The sequence below is a fragment of the Cherax quadricarinatus genome, chromosome 59, assembly GCF_038502225.1.
Source record: "Cherax quadricarinatus isolate ZL_2023a chromosome 59, ASM3850222v1, whole genome shotgun sequence".
Lineage (NCBI taxonomy): Eukaryota > Metazoa > Arthropoda > Malacostraca > Decapoda > Parastacidae > Cherax > Cherax quadricarinatus.
Window position 1 is genome coordinate 24,356,774 of NC_091350.1, and position 22,969 is coordinate 24,379,742.

At 41.9% G+C, this 22,969-nt stretch overlaps 1 protein-coding gene across 1 annotated transcript in view; it reads right to left on the reverse strand.

The window, feature by feature from the left end:
* The window catches only part of LOC128698835 (nephrin-like), an 829,595-nt gene extending 818,051 nt beyond the window's left edge, over positions 1–11,544 (reverse strand). The window contains exon 1 of the mRNA XM_070097658.1: positions 10,613–11,544. Within this exon, the coding sequence (XP_069953759.1) occupies positions 10,613–10,700 (88 nt within the window). The 5' untranslated portion in view covers positions 10,701–11,544. The remainder of the gene's footprint in view (positions 1–10,612) is intronic.
* Between the last annotated feature and the right edge of the window lie 11,425 nt (positions 11,545–22,969).

The following is a 22,969-nucleotide window of genomic DNA, read 5'->3' on the forward strand; positions in this document are numbered from 1 at the left end:
GTAGGGGGGTGTGTGGACCAGGTGTTTACAGTGAAACATATAAGTGAACAGTATTTAGATAAGGCTAAAGAGGTCTTTGTGGCATTTATGGATTTGGAAAAGGCGTATGACAGGGTGGATAGGGGGGCAATGTGGCAGATGTTGCAGGTGTATGATGTAGGAGGTAGGTTACTGAAAGCAGTGAAGAGTTTTTACGAGGATAGTGAGGCTCAAGTTAGAGTACATAGGAAAGAGGGAAATTATTTCCCAGTAAAAGTAGGCCTTAGACAGGGATGTGTGATGTTGCCGTGGTTGTTTAATATATTTATAGATGGGGTTGTAAGAGAAGTAAATGCGAGGGTCTTGACAAGAGGCGTGGAGTTAAAAGATAAAGAATCACACATAAAGAGGGAGTTGTCACAGTTGCTCTTTGCTGATGACACTGTGCTCTTGGGAGATTCTGAAGAGAAGTTGCAGAGATTGGTGGATGAATTTGGTAGGGTGTGCAAAAGAAGAAAATTAAAAGTGAATACAGGAAAGAGTAAGGTTATGAGGATAACAAAAATATTAGGTGATGAAAGATTGGATATCAGATTGGAGGGAGAGAGTATGGAGGAAGTGAATGTATTCAGATATTTGGGAGTGGACGTGTCAGCGGATGGGTCTATGAAGGATGAGGTGAATCATAGAATTGATGAGGGGAAAAGGGTGAGTGGTGCACTTAGGAGTCTGTGGAGACAAAGAACTTTGTCCTTGGAGGCAAAGAGGGGAATGTATGAGAGTATAGTTTTACCAACACTCTTATATGGATGTGAAGCATGGGTGATGAATGTTGCAGCGAGGAGAAGGCTGGAGGCAGTGGAGATGTCATGTCTGAGGGCAATGTGTGGTGTGAATGTAATGCAGAGAATTCGTAGTTTGGAAGTTAGGAGGAGGTGCGGGATTACCAAAACTGTTGTCCAGAGGGCTGAGGAAGGGTTGTTGAGGTGGTTCGGACATGTAGAGAGAATGGAGCGAAACAGAATGACTTCAAGAGTGTATCAGTCTGTAGTGGAAGGAAGGCGGGGTAGGGGTCGGCCTAGGAAAGGTTGGAGGGAGGGGGTAAAGGAGGTTTCGTGTGCGAGGGGCTTGGACTTCTAGCAGGCGTGCGTGAGCGTGTTTGATAGGAGTGAATGGAGACGAATGGTTTTTAATATTTGACGTGCTGTTGGAGTGTGAGCAAAGTAACATTTATGAAGGGGTTCAGGGAAACCGGCAGGCCGGACTTGAGTCCTGGAGATGGGAAGTACAGTGCCTGCACTCTGAAGGAGGGGTGTTAATGTTGCAGTTTAAAAACTGTAGTGTAAAGCACCCTTCTGGCAAGACAGTTATGGAGTGAATGATGGTGAAAGTTTTTCTTTTTCGGACCACCCTGCCTTGGTGGGAATCGGCCAGTGTGATAATAAAAAACAAATGAAATATATATATATATATATATATATATATATATATATATATATATATATATATATATATATATATATATATATATATATATATATATATATATATATATATATATATGCAAACAATCGCACGGCAAGCAACGGAAGGGGGTGTGGAAATCTTTAGCTCAAGTACTTTCTCACTTCTCAGTGTGTCATCAGGAGCTGTGCAATGTTGCAAGGTAGAAACAAAAGCAGAAAGAGAAGTCTCAGAGTAGCGTAGGTGTCACTGGCCACGGTTACCCTTAGACAGTGCCACTTTTCGTCTGGATTGGGTAAGTATTGTTTAACATTACTCTGTGTTGATGTTAGTGAGGAGTTCTTGATCTAAAGAAGTGTACTTGTCCTCCTCTTCCTTGGCTTGAATGCTTTCCATTCAACAAATGCTATATGGCTTCTCCTTGTTTAGAGTTTCCACTTATTGCAATGAATTAAATGTGAAGTAAATCAATTTTTAATTGGTAATTCACCTTTTGAAATGGATGAAATACTTTTTGGCTTTAGATGCGAGTAGGTTTGCATTAGTTCCAGAAGGCTGTTCGTGTGCCGATCTGTTTGAGTACCGAACGAATTTGTTCCCATAATGAATAATGTAAAGCAGATTAATGCGTTTCAGACCCCCAAAAATACACTTACGAAAGCACTTACAATAATACACTTACATAAGTGTTCGAGTTGTGAGCTTGTCGTATACCGAGGTACCACTGTACTAACTGCAATGCCCATTTTGGCCTGATTTCAACTTTTCGTGTTTATGTATTGTCCACGAAGTTTCGTCTTGATATTAGACTGTGTGGTTTATGGAGTTCCTATTTTATTAATTAAATTTGTTCTTTGAAATTACCAGTGAAAATCTCTTCTCATCAAAAATATGTGAGACTGATTGACTTTTTTGGAATAAACTAGGTTAAATCTACATAATGTAACCTTCCTATTGTGTAGAAATATACCTAGATGGTTGAATCGTATTGTAGCCAGCTGGTCCAGTGGCTAACGTGTCGGTCTGGAGTTTTGTGACTCTCTGATCGCGGGTTCTATCCCCACCCGTGATATAGTATGGGTTATTTTTTCTACATAATGTACCTTTATTTGGAAAAATATTTGTGTGCCCTCAACTCCATTGTAAAAAAACTTGCATATAATGTAATTAAAGATTAAATAAAGATTCTTGAATTATTTCGTACCTATCTCCGTATTTAATTATTCAGTTTACTCACTCACTCGCTTAATTAATCTTAACCTTAGAATGAAGTTTATATTTCCATTTTTTTTTATGGAAGAAACTGATAGTGTCTTTCAGGTGATGATTTCTGAGAGCCTCGTCCAGTTAACTTCGTTTTGGTGTATTTTAGGAAACTAATTTCTCTAAAATAAAAATAAATGGTTCTCGAGGTTAGCCTTAAAACTGATGTTTCTTAGTGGAAGATTCCAATTAGTTTTGTGTTTTGTCTTACTTAGCTATTTTTATTTAGGGAATTGGGATATTAGTGTCCATGTGATAATTTGCGAATGCCTTTTCTGATTTGCTTCAAACTGTCTAAGCCAATATATAAGAACATAAGAAAGAAGGAACACTGCAGCAGGCCCACCCTCACATGTGAGGCAGTCTCACATGTGCCAGTGGGCCTGTTGCAGTGTTCCCACCGGTTTAAGCCAACTCCCCAACCCAGCCAGGTCAGGTCACATCCATCCAAGGAAGGAGCAATGCATCCGACCCAGGAGAACAAGCTAGTGCATTAGAAACTTATGCTTCTCTCTGGTTTCAGAGTGGGTCGCTCGTGCCTCTCGCAACTACTGGATATGGTCAAGGATGCACTGGAAGACAAACAGAGTGCAGATGTAATGTACACAGACTTTGAAAAGTGTGATCGTGAAGTAATAGCGCACAAAAAGAGTCCTAAAGAGATAACTGGCAAAATGTAATTAAAGATGGCTCCAACTTCATCCTGTTCCCTACTTGTATGTCTCATAACAATAAAAATGCTTTCAAATGAGCTGATGTATGTAACAGCTCTTAGCTTGCCAATAAAGTTAGGAATCCTTAACCTGTAAATAGCTTGTCAATAAAGCTAGGGATCATTAACCTTGTCAAACCCTGTGTTAAAAAAAAAAAATGGGAAGATTGATCTTCAACTTTCCAACCAATCGAACACAAAGAGTAGTGGTAAGCAGAGTTAAATCAGAAGCTGCCATAGTGAAAAGTTGTGTTCCACAAGGCTCAGTACTCGCCCCCATCCTGTTCCTCATCCTCATCAGACATAGACAGAAATGTAAACAATAGCACCGTGTCATTCTTGCAGATGATACTAGGACCTGCATGAGACTGTCATCCACTGAGGACACGGTTAACCTCCAAGAAGATATAAACTAAGTTTTCCAATGGGCAACGGAAAACAATATAATGTTCAATGAAGACAAAATCCAGCTACTCCGTTATGGGAGACTGGAGGAGATAATAATTAGAAATGTGTGTACTACAAACTCTATTCATACAATAGAGCGGAAAAGTAATGTGAGTGACTTGGGAGTGGCAATGTCTGAGGATCTCACTTTCAAGATTCACAACTGCGATAGCTACTACGAAGGAAATGATAGGATGGATAATGAGAACGTTCAAAACAAGAGATCCCAAGTCAATGATAATTTTTAAATCATTTGTTCTCTCTAGGCTGGAATACTGCTGTACATTAACTTCTCCATTCAAAGACGGTGAAATTGCAGACCTAGAGAAAATACATTGAACCTTTACTGCATAAATAATTTCCGTCTAACACCTTATCTGCTGGAAACACTTGGAAGCACCTGACTTGTACTCGCTGGAACGGAGGCAAGAGAGATATATCATAATCTACACTTGGAAAATCCTAGAAGCAACAATCCTCACTGTGCACTCAGAAATTGCTCCCTACGAAAGCAAAAGATTTGGCAGGCGGTGCAAAGTACCACCAATGAAAAGTAGTGGTGCCATTGGTACTCTAAGATAAAACACAATAAGTGTCAAGGGCCCAAGACTGTTCAACAGCCTCCCACCAGGCAATAGAGGAATTACCACTGGATCCCCAGCTGCCTTCAAGAAGTAGCTGGACAGATAAAGTTGGTGCCAGATCAGTCGGGCTGTGGTTAGAACATAAGAACATAAGAAAGAACATAGCAACAGGCCTACTGACCCATGCGGAGCAGGTCCTTTCCCCCCCCCCCCGGATTAACCCAATGACCCAACCCCCCGGATTAGCCCAATGACCCACCCAATCAGGTCACCTCCACTCAAGGAAGGAGCACGACGCCAGACCTAGCAGCACAAGCTAGTCAGGTCCAACTCACACCCACCCACACCCACTCATGTATTTATCTAACCTATTTTAAAACTACACAACGTTTTAGCCTGAATAACTGTACTCGGGAGTTTATTCCACTCATCCACAACTCTGTTACCAAACCAGTGCTTTCCTATATCCTTCCTGAATCTGAATTTTTCCAACTTGAAACCATTGTTGCGAGTCCTGTCTTGGCTGGATATTTTGAGCACGCTATTTACATCCCCTTTATTTATTCCTGTTTTCCATTTATACACCTCGATCATATCCCCCCTAATTCTACGCCTTTCGAGAGAGTGCAGATTCAGGGCCCTCAGTCTATCCACATAGGGAAGATTTCTGATACATGGGATCATCTTTGTCATCCTCCTCTGTACGTTTTCCAGAGCATTTATATCCATTCTGTAATACGGTAACCAGAACTGAGCAGCATAGTCTAAATGAGGCCTAACCAAGGATATATAGAGTTGAAGAACAACCTGAGGACTTCTATTATTTATACTTCTAGATATGAAGCCAAGAATTCTGTTAGCTTTATTGCGAACACTAATGCACTGTTGTCTTGGTTTTAGATTACTGCTAACCAGAACTCCTAAATCCTTTTCGCAATCAGTAGTTTTAAGATCTACATTATTTAGTATATATGTGGCATTGTTATTTACCTGTCCAACATTTAGAACTTTGCATCTGTCAATATTAAACTGCATCTGCTACTTCTCCGACCATTGCATCAGTCTATTCAAATCATCCTGGAGTGCTCTAGTGTCCTCATTAGAATGAATTGGACGGCCTATTTTGGTGTCATCAACAAATTTACTTATGTCGCTATTTATTCCCTCATCTATGTCGTTTATGTAAATTGTGAACAACAACGGTCCCAACACTGACCCCTGAGGAACACCGCTTGTGACATGCCCCCATTCTGATTTCTCCCCATTTATGCAAAGTCTCTGCTGCCTATTTGTCAGCCATGCCTCTACCCAGGAAAAAAATTCACCTCCTATTCCGTGTGCCTTGAGTTTCTTCAGTAGCCTCTGGTGTGGAACTCTATCGAAAGCCTTACTGAAGTCCATATACACAATATCATATTCATTATCATGATCTACCTCCTCAAACACCTTAGTGAAAAAAGTTAGTAAATTCGTAAGACAGGAACGCCCCTTTGTAAAACCGTATTGAGATTCATTAATCAATCTGTACCTGTCAAGATGGCTACAAATTGCTTCGGCAATTATTGATTCCATAAATTTTCCCGCTATGGAGGTAAGGCTTATTGGTCTATAGTTCGAAGCCAAGGACCTGTCACCTGCCTTGTAAATAGGTATTACATTTGCCATTTTCCACTTTCAGGCACTATGCCAGTTTGTAGTGATATGTTAAAAAGATTAGCCAAAGGTATGCTAAGTTCCTCTTTACATTCCTTTAACACCCTTGCAAACAGTTCATCAGGACCTGGGGATTCGTTAGGTTTTCGTTTCTCTATTTGTCTGAGGACCATGTTACTAGTTACCGCAATCGTACATAGTTTATTATCATCCTGTTCTACATAATCTATTCTTTCAGGAATATCGCTAGCATTTTTCTGGGTGAAAACTGAGAGGAAGTAGGTATTGAGAATTTCACACATATCCTTATCACTGTCAGTGATCTGACCAGAGTTACTCTGAAGTGGGCAAATCTTGTCCTTAAATCTTACTTCCGTATACCTGAAAGAACCATTTTGGGTTAGTCTTTGAATCCCTTGGGACCTTAGCCTCATAATCCCTTTTGGCTTTTCTTATTCCTTTCTTTATTTCTCTCTTTAACTGAATATATTGAGTTCTTAACTGAGCATCCCCTCTTTTGATACGCCTATATATGCCTCTCTTTTGACCAATTAGATGTTTTAATCTATTGTTCATCCATTTGGGATCATTTTTGTTAGATCTAATTTCCCTACTCGGAACAAAAGTTACCTGGGCAGCCAGAACTATGTTCTGAAAAACGTCATATTGGCAGCCAAGATCACCTACCTGACCCATGGTCAGGACATCCCAATTTAGCCCACCCAGGTAATTTTTCAGTCCCATGAAGTCGGCCAAGCGAAAATCTGGGACAGAGATTTGATTGCAATTATCTGGGTAATTCCATGATATATTAAAACTAAGTGATTTGTGATCACTTTCCCCAAGCTCATCATTAACCTGAAGATTATTAATTAGTGAATCTTTGTTGGCAAGAACCAAGTCAAGCAGATTGTTTCCTCTAGTTGGTTCTGTCACAACCTGTTCTAAAAAGCAATCCTGAACCGTATCAAGAAAGTCACTAGACTCAATATTTCCTGTCATATCGTTCCAATCAATTTGTCTAAAGTTAAAATCTCCTATTATCACAAAATGTTCATGTCTAGATGCCTTATGAATTTCGTCCCATAACAGCTTACTGCACTCCCTATCAAGGTTTGGGGGCCTATAAATCACACCCAAAATTAATTTGTCACGTCCCTCGAAAAACTGTAGCCAGACAGATTCTGTGTTCGATGTTTCTAATCTTATATCATGTCTAAGACAACAATTTAAATTTTCTCTGACATACATCGTCACTCCACCACCCTTCCTGTTGACATTATCAGTGTGGAATAGTTTTTAACCTTGTATGTTGCATTCAGAAGGCATCTCTCTATCTTTCAGGTTGAACCAGGTCTCTGTTATACCAATAATAACTATATTACCTACACTTGCAAATAATCTTAGCTCATGTATCGTATTTCTTAGACTCCTACTATTTGTATAGTAAACCATAAGGGAGCTAGTCCCTCGTTGCTCTCTACTGTCTCTCTTTGTTTGTTGATCAATTGATTTGCCATTACTAGCAACTTTATTTTGAATATTGTTTTTTAAACATATCCCTGAGGTATCCCGGTAATAACTGCTGTTTTTAACCTTAATGTTGGACTACGTGCGGCCAGAATTGGCGAATAGGAGGCTGGAGTTACAGAATACGGGCAAACCTTTCTCGAATCACACAACAACCTGAATATACCTATTTTCTAAGATGGGGTAACCAGTATACCAGGTGATCTCGACCAGATATTCTAAAGCATCAGTGGCGGGTCATCACATGATTAAAACCTACGAGAAGAAGCATTTGTCCTCTTGCCAGGAGAATCTTACCTTACCAATATTAAGAATATTTTAAACATGTCGAAAGGGATTTAAAAAGTCATATGGATACACCAAAATCATAAAGGCTGCAGGATAGCCTTTTCAGGAATACTTTAATCAACAATACTTTAATCCTTTAAATATGGATGAAAATAATCCCTCAGCACAAATACGTTGAGAGAAACAAAACCCGTAGCATATATACCGTACGCTTGTAATAATATATTTATGTTGCATTTATAATTTTGGTACAGGTCTGCAAACTTTGAGAAATTGTTGAATGAAACTAACTGAATAAGCGACGAGAATACCATTGTTAATGATTCTGATTTTCATAAATATTTATTTTTTTACAATAATTTATCTTCGATGTCTTAAATAAATATAATAATTTCTTGATTATACAAAGATTTTAGCATCAATATTAATACGGTGTAGGAAACCTCTTATTTTTCGTAGCGACAACTCTGCAGTGACACAACGACTCAAGCAGTGATAAACTCTTTTAATTTTTCTATTTAGAACTCTTCTTAAGGCATCAACTTTGCCTTTAAGTAAAGTAGGCGAATACCTGGAGATACCTGGAGGGGGTTTCGGTGGTCAACGCCTCCGCGGCCGGGCTGTGAGTAGGCCTCGCAGTGGATAAGGGCCTAATCATGCTGTTACTGTTGGCCACACGCAAACCAACGTACACACCACAGCCCGGCTGGTCAGTTACTGGCTTGAGGTGCCTGTCCAGTGCCTTCTTGAAGACAGCCAGGGGTCTATTGGTAATCCCCCTTATGTATGCTGGGAGGCAATTGAACAGTCTTGGTCCCCTGACACTGTTATCTCTTAGTATACTTCTGGCACCCCTGCTTTTCATTGGAGGAGGGTTGCATCTCCTGCCGAGTCTTTTGCTTTCGTAGGGAGTGATTTTCGTGTTCAAATTTGAGACTTCTTTATCGTATTAGTAGTAGCAGTAATAGTAGTAGTATTAATAGTAGTAGTAGTAGTAAGAACAATAGTAGTAGTAGTAGTAGTAGTAATAGTAGAAGTAATAGCAGTAGTAATAGTAATAGTAGTAATAGTATCAGTAGTAACAGTAGTAATAGTAACAGTAGTAATAGTAGCAGTAGTAATAGTAGTAGTAATAGCAGCATAAGTAATAGTATTAATAGTAATAGTAGTAATAGTATCAGTAGTAACAGTAGTAATAGTAACAGTAGTAATAGTAGCAGTAGTAATAGTAGTAGTAATAGCAGCATAAGTAATAGTATTAATAGTAATAGTAGTAATAGTAATAGTAGTAATAGTAGTAGTAGTAGTAGTAATAGTAGTAGTAATAATAGTAGTAGTAATAATAGTAGTAGTAATAATAGTGGTAGTAGTAATATAAATAATAATAGTACTTGTCAGTTTGTTACACACACAAACAGGTTTATCAACAAATCACTACCATCTTATATTCTTTCCAAATCAAAGTTTTCCAGCTTGAATATATAACAGAGAACTCTCTCATCAATAATTATTTTTAATACGTTGTTCAGATACACAGTATTTAATCTAATTTTCCATGTATGCCTCTCAAAATTATCGACTTCTTTGCCTGTCTAGAAAGTTTAAGTTACTTTCTTTCTGTTTATCTTGCTAATAAAGTTTTCTTATCTTGACACATAAGAACAATGGCAAATGGAAGTAACATATGGAACGGTAATTTAGACCTTGTGAGCAATTATTATAATTATAATCATGGGGAAACGCTAAACCCGTAGGATTATACAGCGCACGTGGGGGGGCATGGAAGGTATTCAGGGTCAATTCAGGGAACAAAAGCCCCTCACCAGCGTCAGAGAACCTCCCCTTGAGAGGGACAGTGTAAGCAGGAAGTCAACATTTTTAGAGTATCCACGAGTCATTTATATGATTAAAACCCGTCTTAAGAGACTTTTTTTTTCCTTGACTAGTGAAACAACAGCAATTTAAGACTGTGTTTCGCGTTAAGACCTTGACACACGTTGTCCCTAATAAAAGTTCCACACTGATTTAAGTCTCTCTCTCTCTCTCTCCTCTCTCTCTCTCTCTCTCTCTCTCTCTCTCTCTCTCTCTCTCTCTCTCTCTCTCTCTCTCTCTCTCTCTCTCTCTCTCTCTCTCTCTCTCTCTCTCTCTCTTTCATATTGTCCTCATTTCATTCCTCTAATTACCAACTTATGTAGCATTTACTAATACGAATTTTTATGTTGTACATTTGAAATTGAAATTTTCACATTTCACACACAAAAAATTAGAAAAAAAACACGTGTTTCGACAGGTAATTTTACGAATGTATTATCACAGCAAAATTAGAAAATTTAGTTAAAACTTTACCCAAAATTCATTTTAATGTAGGAGTTAAGAATGCAAATAGCAATTCAATAACTGGAAAAAATGGGCGAGTAATGTGCATTTTCATATGTTAATTTGGGTAATTAACACCTTTAGCAACAATTACTTAAGCAATACCGAAGATCTGTCAAAGTTGTGGACTTGCATTTGTCTCTCCTGCTGAGTCAAAATTTGACTTCATTGACTAAGTGATTTTTAATTATTGCTTTCAGTGCAAATTAGGATTATTCAGAAAAAATACTTAAGATTATTTCCACATTTTTGAAGGCTGGAGTCCCTCTTGTGTCTTTCATTTGTCATGAAACTAAAAAATAATTTGTAATCTTACCTTCAGCTTGAGTCGTGTGAGCCACAACAAGTGTTACCATCAGTGTCCAGACGACAACACTGGGCTGACACTTGTTTATTCGCCGCATCTTTACTCTTCTGTTTTTTTTTTTTCTGAAGCCTATTGTTTGGTATTTTTCTGAAGAGTTTCATGTAACCGAGACGCTTTTGTTGGTTCATCAGTTTCCAGTTCCTTCATAACTTGCATATTTACACTGGATTTAAACTTTTTTCTAAACGTAAATGTTGGAAGTGTAAGTATATATAGATCTAAACATATGTAAACTTCTAATTTTCACTCGTATTAGATTGTTTTGCTACATTAATTAGAAATCTTACTTAGAAATATTTATTCTTTTCCATCTATAAATATCTTTTGTTAACACTAGTAACACGTCATCGAAAGAAATAGGATTTTTGTCATTATTTCTGATCACGAATGCACTGCAATCTAGTTAAAACAAAAACCATTCAAAAATATTTTTTTTTTCATAAAGTAAGTGTATTGTAAATCTAAATCTTGTCTGAGTACATTGTGTCCATTAATTTCGAAGTCCTGTAAACACATTCAAAGATGCTGGCGAGAGGCCTCTTATTATGTAATATACACTGTTAAAGATTGGGTCAGGTAAGGTTCGTCAGGAAACAGGACAAGTGTTTCCTGACGAGGGTCTTAGATGATGACTCGCCTTTGGAGCTTCTGGTCATCTGACCAAGACCTTCCCCTGGCATACCGGTCCACCTCTTTAAAAATTATTATCAGTTATAACCATTTAGTTCACTATTAAAGAGACATTTAAAATGTTGGAATAAGCCACTGGAAGTGAAAGTAATATTTCAGACCATCCATATTTAAGGGAATAAATGCGGATATTACAGGTATGGAGTTCCATCTTAACCCTTGGCTGTGTTCCAACTCCTACTGCCACTGGTCTCTGCCAAAACCACTCACAGCACTCACTTCACATTTTTCTTGCTAGTGCGCTCCATCTTCACATGAAATGTAAACTTTTCAGAGAAATAAATCAGGGAATTATTTTCCCATAAAGCAGTATATACATTTACAGAGACTGGAAATCACTGAAATGGTAGTAAGAAAACACTCTCAGAGATTACTTCCATATCAATTTTATCTTAGGTTTCTTGAGATGCGCAGATCCAGACTTGCTGCTTCAGCTGTGATTGATGTTACAAGAATACTCGTATGACAACTGGTTTTGCCTCTACAAGCTGGCAGAATTTTTCACATTCACATTGACTTATTGTTCTCAACCAGAAACTGACTTGAGGTCACTATTCAGTACATGGAACAATGTATAAGTTGGAAAATAAACTTGATGCGAGCTTTCTCACGGTGTTGGTAAATTTTTCAGGTCACAACTCCCTTGAGAGATTTTTTTTCGATGCCGGTGAACGGAGAAAACATATTATAACATCTATGGACTTTATAAACAAAAATTATTTAAATGTTTATTCTGATAAATTACCTCGAATTTACGTGGGAATAAATTCACCATTTACATCAATATATTTGTTCTCATCCACATCACCGGTCTGGAATTTGTAAAACCACAAGTAATGTAAATTCTAATATAACCACAGAAGCTTACAGAAAGTATTTATCTTCGTGAACTTGCTGTGGATACGAGTAACTGTGTTCTAATGTGTAACTGATATTTTAGCACCTCAGGCTGACTACAGGAGTTGAGCACATTGCAGTGGCTTGCATGTAGTAAGTACAGCTTACTTCTAGAGTTAAGGATACAGGTGGAGTTAGAAGTGCAGAAGATGCTTGCTGTAGTTGGAAGTTGAGCTGCATGCCAAGCCAGCCAGGAGCTTCCTACACTGAACACATGCCAAGCCAGCCAGGAGCTTCCTACACTCAACACATGCCAAGCCAGCCAGGAGCTTCCTACACTGAACATGCCAAGCCAGCCAGGAGCTTCCTACACTCAACACATGCACATGCCAAGCCAACCAGGAGCTTCCTACACTCAACACATGCCAAGCTAGCCAGGAGCTTCCTACACTGAACACATGCCAAGCCAGCCAGGAGCTTCCTACACTGAACACATGCCAAGCCAGCCAGGAGCTTCCTACACTCAACACATGCCAAGCCAGCCAGGAGCTTCCTAAACTGAACACATGCCAAGCCAGCCAGGAGCTTCGTACGCTGAACACATGCCAAGCCAGCCAGGAGCTTCCTACACTGAACACATGCCAAGCCAGCCAGGAGCTTCCTACACTGAACACATGCCAAGCTAGCCAGGAGCTTCCTACACTGAACACATGCCAAGCTAGCCAGGAGCTTCCTACACTGAACACATGCCAAGCCAGCCAGGAGCTTCGTACACTGAACACATGCCAAGCCAGCCAGGAGCTTCGTACACTGAACACATGCCAAGCCAGCCAGGAGCTTCCTACACTGAACACAGTTCGTGTGTAACTGCCTCTCTCTACCACCTCTCTCCTCTCTCCCACCACCACCACAACACAGCCGCGCAAGCCTACTTCTCCTTCTCTTCCTGCCCCTTTCTCCCCCTCTCTTCTTCCACTTCCTTCTCTTCTCTCTCCTATCCATCCTTATCCACCGCTTCTGCCCCACCTCCTTCTTCTCTTTCTTCTTCTCAACTTGATTCTCTTTAGCAAAAAGACGACTGAAACGCCGTCGTAAGCTCCTCTCTCCTATGTGCGGGTTGTTTGTGTATTCTCTCTCTCTCTCTCTCTCTCTCTCTCTCTCTCTCTCTCTCTCTCTCTCTCTCTCTCTCTCTCTCTCTCTCTCTCTCTCTCTCTCTCTGCTTCCCTTCCCCTCCTTATTCTCCTCTGTCCTTTTTCTCTCCTCCCTCTCTTTCTCCTTTACCTCCTCCTCTTTATTCTCATTGTTTATTTCTTTTTCTCCTCTTATCCTTCTCTTTCTTTTTCACTTTTTATTCCACTCTCTCCTACCTCTTCCTCATTCTCTTGACCTCCTCCTCTTGACCTCCGCCTCTTCTTCCTACTATTCTTACTCTTCTTCCGTCTACTCCTTCTCTTCCTCCTTCTCCATCTAATTCCCTCCTCGTTCTCCTCGTCCTCTTCCTCTCCCTCCTCCACTTTCTACTTCTTTACCTCCTCTTCCTTCTCCTTTACTTTATTCTGCTCGTTATTTTCTTAATCCTCCTCCTCCTGTTCCTCTTCCTCCTCGTCCGTCTCGTTCTCCTTATCTTTTCTAATACTCCTCTTCTTCGTCCTCCTAATCTTTCTCCTCCTGCTCCTCCCCTTTCTCCAACTACTCATTTTCCTCGTTTACCTCCTCCTCCTCCTCCTCTCCTTCTCCACTTCTTACTTGTCGTTTATCGCCTTCTACTTCTCTTACTCCTCCTCCTCCTCCTCCTTTTTCTCCTATTCCATTTATTTGTCTACCTCCTCCCCATCCTCTTCCTCATTCCCTAATCGCCATTTCCTTCTTTCTCTTTCCTCTGATGGTGGACATTAAGAATTATTGTTTTAAGTAAAGGATTTGTGTTCCCCTCCACTGCTAGTATCTTTAATGTTTGCTCTCTTTTTATTGATAACCTTCCCCTTAATCCTCCTGTCTGTCTGTCTGTCTGTCTGTCTGTCTGTCTGTCTCTCTCTCTCTTTCTCTCTCTCTCTCTCTCTCTCTCTCTCTCTCTCTCTCTCTCTCTCTCTCTCTCTCTCTCTCTCTCTCTCTCTCTCTCTCTCTCTCTCTCTCTCTCTCTCTCTCTCTCTCTCTCTCTCTCTCTCTCTCTCTCTCTCTCTCTCTCTCTCTCTCTCTCTGTCTCTCTCTCTCTCTTTCTCTCTCTCTCTCTCTCCCTCTCTCATTAGTATTATTTATTGTCTTCTTTCGCTGGTAGTATTTGCTTTTAATAATAATCCTTCTAATCGGGGCCATGATATATAACGAGAGCAAGAGAGAGAGAGAGAGAGAGAGAGAGAGAGAGAGAGAGAGAGAGAGAGAGAGAGAGAGAGAGAGATAGATAGATAGAGAGAGATAGAGAGAGAGAGAGAGAGAGAGAGAGAGAGAGAGAGAGAGAGAGAGAGAGAGAGAGAGAGAGAGAGAGAGAGAGAGAGAGAGAAATTAACTTTAAATGATTTTAATTATCACCTAGAAATTATATTAATTATAGGTAATTGCAAGTGCCAATAATTAGTCTTCCAAAACTCCCGCCTAGATAGCACTCTAATGACATATGTGAGCGTCCCTGGTTGAGTGGTGGGACGCCCATCCCTTGCTATAACTGTTGAGGTCAGGTGGCACCATCCTTCAAGCTGTGTAGGTGTTCTTCCCTCTGTGCTCTCCTGTAGGACTGCGTCTTCAACCTCTCAAACCATTTCATTATTTGCCTGACTAAAAATGAGCGATCACTACTGCTACATCAGTAATTTAATTCTTTATTTTAAAGTGGTAGCCGCACCACAAACACAGCCTTGCAATGATAAACTTCCGACCGCTATTACGGCTGAACACAGCTATTTTGGGGCGTGCTAGGTACCCTCCAACTTTTCATCGTCGTTCTGGGGCAAAATCCAGGCAGGGGTGCCATTTCTGTGATAACTATCGTATATGTATGATAATTTTACGATACCTTTAGCCATTAAACAATAAAAAGGTACACTCTCATGATTGGAACTTTATACACATAATCCGTACATAGGAGACTTAACTTTATGACGACGTTTCGGTCCGATTTGTCCCATTTACTAGCCAAACAGAGCAATGCGAAGATATTAATGATAATATATTCGCCTGGAACGAAGTCTTGACACGAGTCTTTTGCAGACGGGAACCCGTCACTGGCTGGCTCCCAAAGTAGTGTCGAAGTTTGTACGAATTATGCGCTTAAATGACATGGGCAGCCCTAAGAGCACAGTGAGCCTTCTTCGGAACAAGTGGAGTACTGTTGACAGCCCTCTGGGGAGAGTGGCAGTGCAGTGACAAGTGCATGGTGAGTCTTCTTCAGCACATTTCGTGTACCAGCCACCTACAATCGTCGTCGACGCCCTGTAGCTGAGCACAGTACGTTGCTCAAGTGGTGTCTTCAGTCCGGTGTGCAAGATGATGGGAATGATATCCACATAAACACCTTTTTCAGTCACACAGAGCTTGCAGGGAGTTGCGGAGGTGCTAGTGCAGGAGGAGCCGATGTTCTTGCTGGTATGAGGCCCTCAACTACTTTAAAGCTCTGTGGCATTCGGCCACAATCCGAGCGCCTGAATGACTCAAGAGGTTCTCTGGATGTATTTGCTTGAAAAACGCGAAATTGATTGATTGGCTGATTTGTCAGGAACTGCGTCCTGACGCGGATCTTGAAGATGTCGTTATAATTCAGCTGTTCTGTTGCCTCGATCAGGGTCTTACTGTAGTCACTTTGCTCTTCCACGGCATAATATTTTATGTACAACAACGGGTTGAGGCCATCAGGCTCCCCCATCATTGTGTCTGGGTCCAGTGTTGGGTGCTCGGGTAAGTTTCCAAATAAGCGCTTGGACTCTGTTTTGCCCATCATTCATATGTTCACGAAGGTCTTCACAATAATTCTGAATATCTTCTTGTTTTCTTCTGAGTCTATTAGGTCACATATGATGTAGGTGAAACACTTAATAGTCGACATCAGTTGATGGCTCATGGGTAACACAGGATGTCCTGATCTGCTCCCGTGGGCTACAGTGCTCCTGCCTGGTGACTGTAGTGGTGTTAGGGTATACACATGTGCCGTAGTCTGTTCCTGAAGTCCGTTGACTACCGTTGTCGGGTGGGAGCTCGAACAGAAGTATCGGAACCTGGCTGAGCAAAGGCGCAACACTATTACTGATGTTTCCCCGGCTTCCTTCGTTACTGTGATGGGTAAGTGGCACTGGATTCCTTGTTATTGTATCTTCCTCTGGACAAGAGCTGCTGCTTAGTGGTGAGGGCTCTACTTGACTTTGGAGACCGGGCAATTGGAGTTTGCCGTGCTGCCCTGATCCGGCGGAGCCTCTCCGAATAATGCAGGTTCCAGGTTCCGTAGTCTGTCCTCTTTTTAGTTCATACGATCAGTCCTTGGTCGGCTGAGGCCCACTGCAGATTCCGAATACTTCTTCAGATTGACATCGGCGCTGAGGTGATTGTATCTCTGAAGCAAAGATTCTGGGTTGTACGTCCTAACTTGGTATGTTCCCTAGCAACCGAGATCCAGTTGAACTGGAAGAGGTTCTTTATGCAGGATCAAGACCTGCCACGTAGGTACGTTGCCGTCCTTCCTGGCTCTGAGTCACTCAGCTTTCAGGATGTCTAAATGATAGTGCATTAATATGCCCTTTGTCAACCACTATGGATTTTAGTTTTACGATAACGAATGTTGATTCGAGGTCGTTCACCTTCTACAGTACCTTATAGAACTATGTGTTTGGGTAAGTGAGAATAAACTCTCCTTTCAGATTTGGGAACACTGATATCTTCAGGCCGTATTTTCTCCCCAGGTGCATTATAGCAACATACGTGGTCTCATGAGACTGAATTTACTCCCTAGCAGTGATTTAGCTTGACTAATTTGCAAGGAAACAACACTGTGCCTTCCCTCATATTCTGAAGATCGTACTTCCTGCCAACCTTGGGAAATCACCAGCCAGGTTGATTTTTCCTTGTATCGCTCTGTCAAGAGCCCAAGGAGTCCAGTTAACGATCTTGCAGAATTGCTCTCCACATTTACAAATCCGACTCCTCGGATGAGTTCTTGGAACATGGTGATCTCTTCCTTTCTGAAGACGCCATGTGCTTCCGTGTGCCTGTCTCCTGGCTCGGACGTCTGATGATGGCGGTCTGTATTTTCTCCGTACTTTATGTAGAGTTCGAAGGGAAAAGATCCAGAACACATACCAGAGGGAGGTCTTGGGGAAGGGGAAAGATCCTGAACACATACCAGAGGGAGGTCTTAGGGAAGGGGAAAGATCCAGAACACATACCAGAGGGGAGGGCTCAGGGAAGGGGAAAGATCCAGAACACATACCAGAGGGGAGGGCTCAGGGAAGGGGAAAGATCCAGAACACATACCAGAGGGGAGGTCTTAGGGAAGGGGAAAGATCCAGAACACATACCAGAGGGGAGGGCTTAGGGAAGGGGAAAGATCCAGAACACATACCAGAGGGGAGGTCTTAGGGAAGGGGAAAGATCCAGAACACATACCAGAGGGGAGGGCTTAGGGAAGGGGAAAGATCCAGAACACATACCAGAGGGGAGGGCTTAGGGAAGGGGAAAGATCCAGAACACATACCAGAGGGGAGGTCTTAGGGAATGGGAAAGATCCAGAACACATACCAGAGGGGAGGGCTTAGGGAAGGGGAAAGATCCAGAACACATACCAGAGGGGAGGGCTCAGGGAAGGGGAAAGATCCAGAACACATACCAGAGGGGAGGGCTCAGGGAAAGGGAAAGATTCAGAACACATACCAGAGGGGAGGGCTCAGGGAAGGGGAAAGATCTAGAACACATACCAGAGGGGAGGGCTCAGGGAAGGGAAAAGATCCAGAACACATACCAGAGGGGAGGGCTCGGAGAAGGGGAAAGATCCAGAACACATACCAGAGGGGAGGGCTCAGGGAAGGGGAAAGATCCAGAACACATACCAGAGGGGAGGGCTCAGAGAAGGGGAAAGATCCAGAACACATACCAGAGGGGAGGGCTTAGGGAAGGGGAAAGATCCAGAACACATACCAGAGGGGAGGGCTCAGAGAAGGGGAAAGATCCAGAACACATACCAGAGGGGAGGGCTCAGGGAAGGGAAAAGATCCAGAACACATACCAGAGGGGAGGGCTCAGGGAAGGGAAAAGATCCAGAACACATACCAGAGGGGAGGGCTCAGGGAAGGGAAAAGATCCAGAACACATACCAGAGGGGAGGGCTCAGGGAAGGGAAAAGATCCAGAACACATACCAGATGGGAGGGCTCAGGGAAGGGAAACGATCCAGAACACATACCAGAGGGGAGGGCTTAGGGAAGGGGAAAGATCCAGAACACATACCAGAGGGGAGGGCTCAGGGAAGGGGAAAGATCCAGAACACATACCAGAGGGGAGGGCTCAGGGAAGGGGAAAGATCCAGAACACATACCAGAGGGGAGGGCTCAGGGAAGGGGAAAGATCCAGAACACATACCAGAGGGGAGGGCTCAGGGAAGGGGAAAGATCCAGAACACATACCAGAGGGGAGGGCTCAGGGAAGGGAAAAGATCCAGAACACATACCAGAGGGGAGGGCTCATTGACGGGAAAAGATCCAGAACACATACCAGAGGGGAGGGCTCAGGGAAGGGGAAGGATCCAGAACACATACCAGAGGGGAGGGCTCAGGGAAGGGGAAAGATCCAGAACACATACCAGAGGGGAGGGCTCAGGGAAGGGGAAAGATCCAGAACACATACCAGAGGGGAGGGCTCAGGGAAGGGGAAAGATCCAGAACACATACCAGAGGGGAGGGCTCAGGGAAGGGGAAAGATCCAGAACACATACCAGAGGGGAGGGCTCAGGGAAGGGGAAAGATCCAGAACACATACCAGAGGGGAGGGCTCAGGGAAGGGGAAAGATCCAGAACACATACCAGAGGGGAGGGCTCAGTGAAGGGGAAAGATCCAGAACACATACCAGAGGGGAGGGCTCAGGGAAGGGGAAAGATCCAGAACACATACCAGAGGGGAGGGCTCAGGGAAGGGGAAAGATCCAGAACACATACCAGAGGGGAGGGCTCAGTGAAGGGGAAAGATCCAGAACACATACCAGAGGGGAGGGCTCAGGGAAGGGGAAAGATCCAGAACACATACCAGAGGGGAGGGCTCAGGGAAGGGAAAAGATCCAGAACACATACCAGAGGGGAGGGCTCATTGACGGGAAAAGATCCAGAACACATACCAGAGGGGAGGGCTCAGGGAAGGGGAAGGATCCAGAACACATACCAGAGGGGAGGGCTCAGGGAAGGGGAAAGATCCAGAACACATACCAGAGGGGAGGGCTCAGGGAAGGGGAAAGATCCAGAACACATACCAGAGGGGAGGGCTCAGGGAAGGGGAAAGATCCAGAACACATACCAGAGGGGAGGGCTCAGGGAAGGGGAAAGATCCAGAACACATACCAGAGGGGAGGGCTCAGGGAAGGGGAAAGATCCAGAACACATACCAGAGGGGAGGGCTCAGGGAAGGGGAAAGATCCAGAACACATACCAGAGGGGAGGGCTCAGTGAAGGGGAAAGATCCAGAACACATACCAGAGGGGAGGGCTCAGGGAAGGGGAAAGATCCAGAACACATACCAGAGGGGAGGGCTCAGGGAAGGGGAAAGATCCAGAACACATACCAGAGGGGAGGGCTCAGGGAAGGGGAAAGATCCAGAACACATACCAGAGGGGAGGGCTCAGGGAAGGGGAAAGATCCAGAACACATACCAGAGGGGAGGGCTCAGGGAAGGGGAAAGGTAGAACTGGAAAAGGCAATTATATTATAGTAATATTAGTAGTGGTAGTTAGTAGCAGTAGTAATAGTAGTAATAGCAGTAGTCGTAGCAGCAGCAGTAGAACAGTAGTACTAGTAGTAGTAGTTGTAGTAGTAGTAGGCGCAGTAGTAGTAGTAGTAGTACAACAGTGATAGAGATGGTAATAAAAAAGTAGCGGAAGAGAAAAAAGGACAGAGATTGGAGTGTTAACTAAGAAACAGTAGTCGTAGTAGTAGTTGTAGTAGTAGTCGTAGTAGTAGTCGTAGTAGTAGTTGTAGTAGTAGTAGTAGAATAGTAGTTATGGTAGTATGGTCTTCAATGATTTTTTTTTTCAAATAATTTAGCAATTCAGATGCTGAAAAAATTATTTTTTTTTTCTTCTATAAAATACGATATCTGACATAATAAGCCAAATCCAATTGCATAAAAACCGAATAAATATTGATTTGTTAAAATGCTAATGTCTTTTAATAATTTCAAAAAGGGACGAAAGCTACAAATACATTTGTGCGAGTTACTGCTGACATTCTAAATGAAAGAATCTCTCATTTCCATTAAGTTCAAGTGTGATATATCTCAGGGTTGTTGTTAACATGTTCCAAAGAACATAATATTACTGAATATGTGATTTTGTGTTTACTGTAAATCCTTAATACATAATTTTATTATTAAATTAGATTTTAGTAAAAAAAAATGAATATTTAGGAATAAAAATACATTGCTTTGTGATACAGTGACTTCTTTTAATTACAGTATTTAGTAAAACATATGAAAAAGATAACTGTATTGTGAATTGCTTTCTCATGTTAGAAAGAAACTACCAAGCAAAGTATTTAGCTAGTAAGGAAGGAATGGTCGCCAGCAGTGATAGTGGCAAGTGGTTCACAGTTCAGGAAGAAGGAAGATGAGGAGAGTTAATAGAGAAGATGTGAAGGTAGGAAATAGATTCTCTGTTCTCCAAGACGAGTGTACTTCAGTGGTTAGTGAGGTTGAAGGTACCACTGATTCCCATGCTAATTAAGGTAAGAATATTTTAATAGTAGGCGATTCTTAGGTAAGATATATGGACCGTGCATTTTGTAACAGAGACAGAAAGTTCAGACAGAGAGTGTGCCATCCTGGAGCTGGTGTTGGTGACATAGTCAGCAGGCTGAATAATATTATGGCAGGTAATGGGATCAAGCCCATTATCTGTCTCAGTGCTGGGGGTAATGACACTGGGAAGGGCAGGAGAGAGGAGCTGCTGGATAAATACAGGACAGCCATAGAAGTGGTTAGGTCTAAGGGAGGGATCCCAGTCATATGTAGCATCTTGCCTAGAAAGGGAGTGGGCAATGAATGGATGTCTAGGGCAATTGGTATAAATTGCTGGCTAGACAGGTACTGCAAGGAACTTGCAATCCCATTCACTGATAACTGGGACCTATTCTTTGACAAACGTGATATGTATGCAAGGGATGGGGTTCATATCTCTGGGGATGGAGTGGTTGCATTAGCGAATTCAATTGAGAGGGTAATTGATGACTTGTCTAGGAATTTAAACTGATAGATTATAGAGGTATGGGTGTTTGTGGGAAACAATCAGGCTGCAGCATTAGGGTTAAAAACAGCAGTTATTACCGGGATACCTCAGGGATATGTTTAAAAGACAGTATTCAAAATAAAGTTGCTAGTAATGGCAAATCAATTGATCAACAAACAAAGAGGGATAGTAGAGAGCAACGAGTGACTAGCTCCCTTAAAGTTTACTATACAAATAGTAGGAGTCTAAGAAATAAGATAGATGAGCTAAGATTACTTGCAAGTGTAGGTAATATAGATATTATTGGTATAACAGAGACCTGGTTCAACCTGAAAGATAGAGAAATGCCTTCTGAATGCAACATACGGGGTTATAAACTATTCCACACTGACAGGGTCAACAGGAATGGTGGTGGAATGGCGATGTATGTCAGAGAAAATTTAAATTGTTGTCTTAGACATGATATAAGATTAGAGACATCGAACATAAAATCTGTTTGGCTACAGTTTTTCGAGAGACATGACAAATTAATTTTGGGTGTGATTTATAGGCCCCCAAACCTTGATAGGGAGTGCAGTAAGCTGTTATGGGACGAAATTCATAAGGCATCTAGATATGAAAATGTTGTGATAATGGGAGATTTTAACTTTAGACAAATTGATTGGAACAATATGACAGGAAATCTTGAGTCTAGTGACTTTCTTGATACGGTTCAGGATTGCTTTTTAGAACAGGTTGTGACGGAACCAACTAGAGGAAACAATCTGCTTGACTTGGTTCTTGCCAACAAAGATTCACTAATTAATAATCTTCAGGTTAATGATGAACTTGGGGAAAGTGATCACAAATCACTTAGTTTTAATATATCATGGAATTACCCAGATAACTGCAATCAAATCTCTGTCCCAGATTTTCGCATGGCCGACTTCATGGGACTGAAAAATTACCTGGGTGGGCTAAATTGGGATGTTCTGACTATGGGTCAGGTAGGTGATCTTGGTTGCCAATATGACGTTTTTCAGAGCATAGTTCTAGCTGCCCAGACAATTTTTGTTCCGAGTAGGGAAGTTAGATCTAACAAAAATGATCCCAAATGGATGAACAATAGATTAAAACATCTTATTGGTCAAAAGAGAGGCATATATAGGCGTATCAAAAGAGAGGATGGGCAGTTAAGAAATCAATATATTCAATTAAAGAGAGAAATAAAGAAAGGAACAAGAAAAGCCAAAAGGGATTATGAGGCTAAGGTCGCAAGGGATTCAAAGATTAACCCTAAAGGATTCTTTCAGGTATACAGAAGTAAGATTAGGGACAAGATTGGCCCACTTAAGAGTAACTCTGGTCAGATCACTGACAGTGATAAGGATATGTGTGAAATTC